This window comes from Eimeria tenella, genomic scaffold (genome assembly GCF_000499545.2).
Source record: "Eimeria tenella Houghton genomic scaffold, Eth_scaff2187, whole genome shotgun sequence".
NCBI lineage: Eukaryota > Apicomplexa > Conoidasida > Eucoccidiorida > Eimeriidae > Eimeria > Eimeria tenella.
In genome coordinates this window covers 234-1,137 of record NW_013542039.1, presented here as the reverse complement: position 1 = coordinate 1,137, position 904 = coordinate 234, and the positions used below count along the sequence as shown (strand labels likewise).

Below are 904 nucleotides of genomic sequence, written 5' to 3'. Positions count from 1 at the left end.
AGCCTCGGGTTGCTGCTGCTCGAGCAGCAGCAGCCGCTGCAGCAGCAGCAGCAGCCGCAGAAACGGCCGCAAGAGGAGCTGCTGCGACTCCAGCAGCAGCTGCTGCAGCAGCAGACGGGGCACACAGAGGCAGCAGCAGCAGCCGCGCAAGCAGCAAAGCGCGAGAGCCTTCCTACCCTTACATTGCAGCTGTCTCAATGCAAATGAATTTAAATAATTCCAATAAGACAGAAGCAAGGGGGCCCCCGGGGCCCCAGGGGCCCCTGGGGCCTTTGGGGCCGTCGGGGGCCCCTGGGCTACGCCGAGCTGCTGCTGGGGGGCCCCCTGGGGGGCCCCCGCTGGGGCCCCCTTCAGGGTATCCGGGGGTCCCCAGGGGGCCCCCCGGGGGCCCCTTTTCAGTACCCAGTGGCCGGAGGGGCCCCCGCCGAAAGACAGCAGCAAGTCCTCAAAATGACCTGCTGTTTTCGAAGCTAGTGGCGCGGCGAGCTGAGCAGCAGCAGCAGCAGCAGCAGCAAGAGCAGCAGCTGCAGCAGCAGCACCACCTGCTGAAGCTGCAGCGGCAGCAGAAGAGGCGGCTGCAGCAAGAGTCACAGAAGCAACAGCAGCAGCAGCAGCAGCAGCAGCAGCAGATTGAGGCCCCAGCTGTTGATACCCGACAACAGCTCTAATCCTTCGTTTTGTTTAAGCCGGGGCGGAGCAGCAGCTGCTGCATTTGCCGCCCCTGCTGCTCACAATCTGTACAAAGGAGTTGGAAGGTACTTAGCTAGCTAGCTAGCCGCTAGCTAGTCGGCGGCTAGCTAGCTAGCTAGCTAGCTAGCCAGCCAGCTTGGCAAAGCTCCATCCACACGGACTGGCCGCTGCCTGGCTAGCGACCTTTTCGGCCAGTCTTTTACGCAGCAAGTTG

At 63.1% G+C, this 904-nt stretch overlaps 1 protein-coding gene across 1 annotated transcript; it reads left to right on the top strand.

The window, feature by feature from the left end:
• Positions 1–27: 27 nt before the first annotated feature.
• ETH_00042230 (uncharacterized protein) lies at positions 28–668 on the top strand (the record flags this gene model as incomplete). The annotated part of the gene is made up of 1 exon (XM_013374610.1): positions 28–668. A coding segment is annotated over one exon (641 nt), but the record flags the coding sequence as incomplete, so codon positions are not given.
• Positions 669–904: the final 236 nt, after the last annotated feature.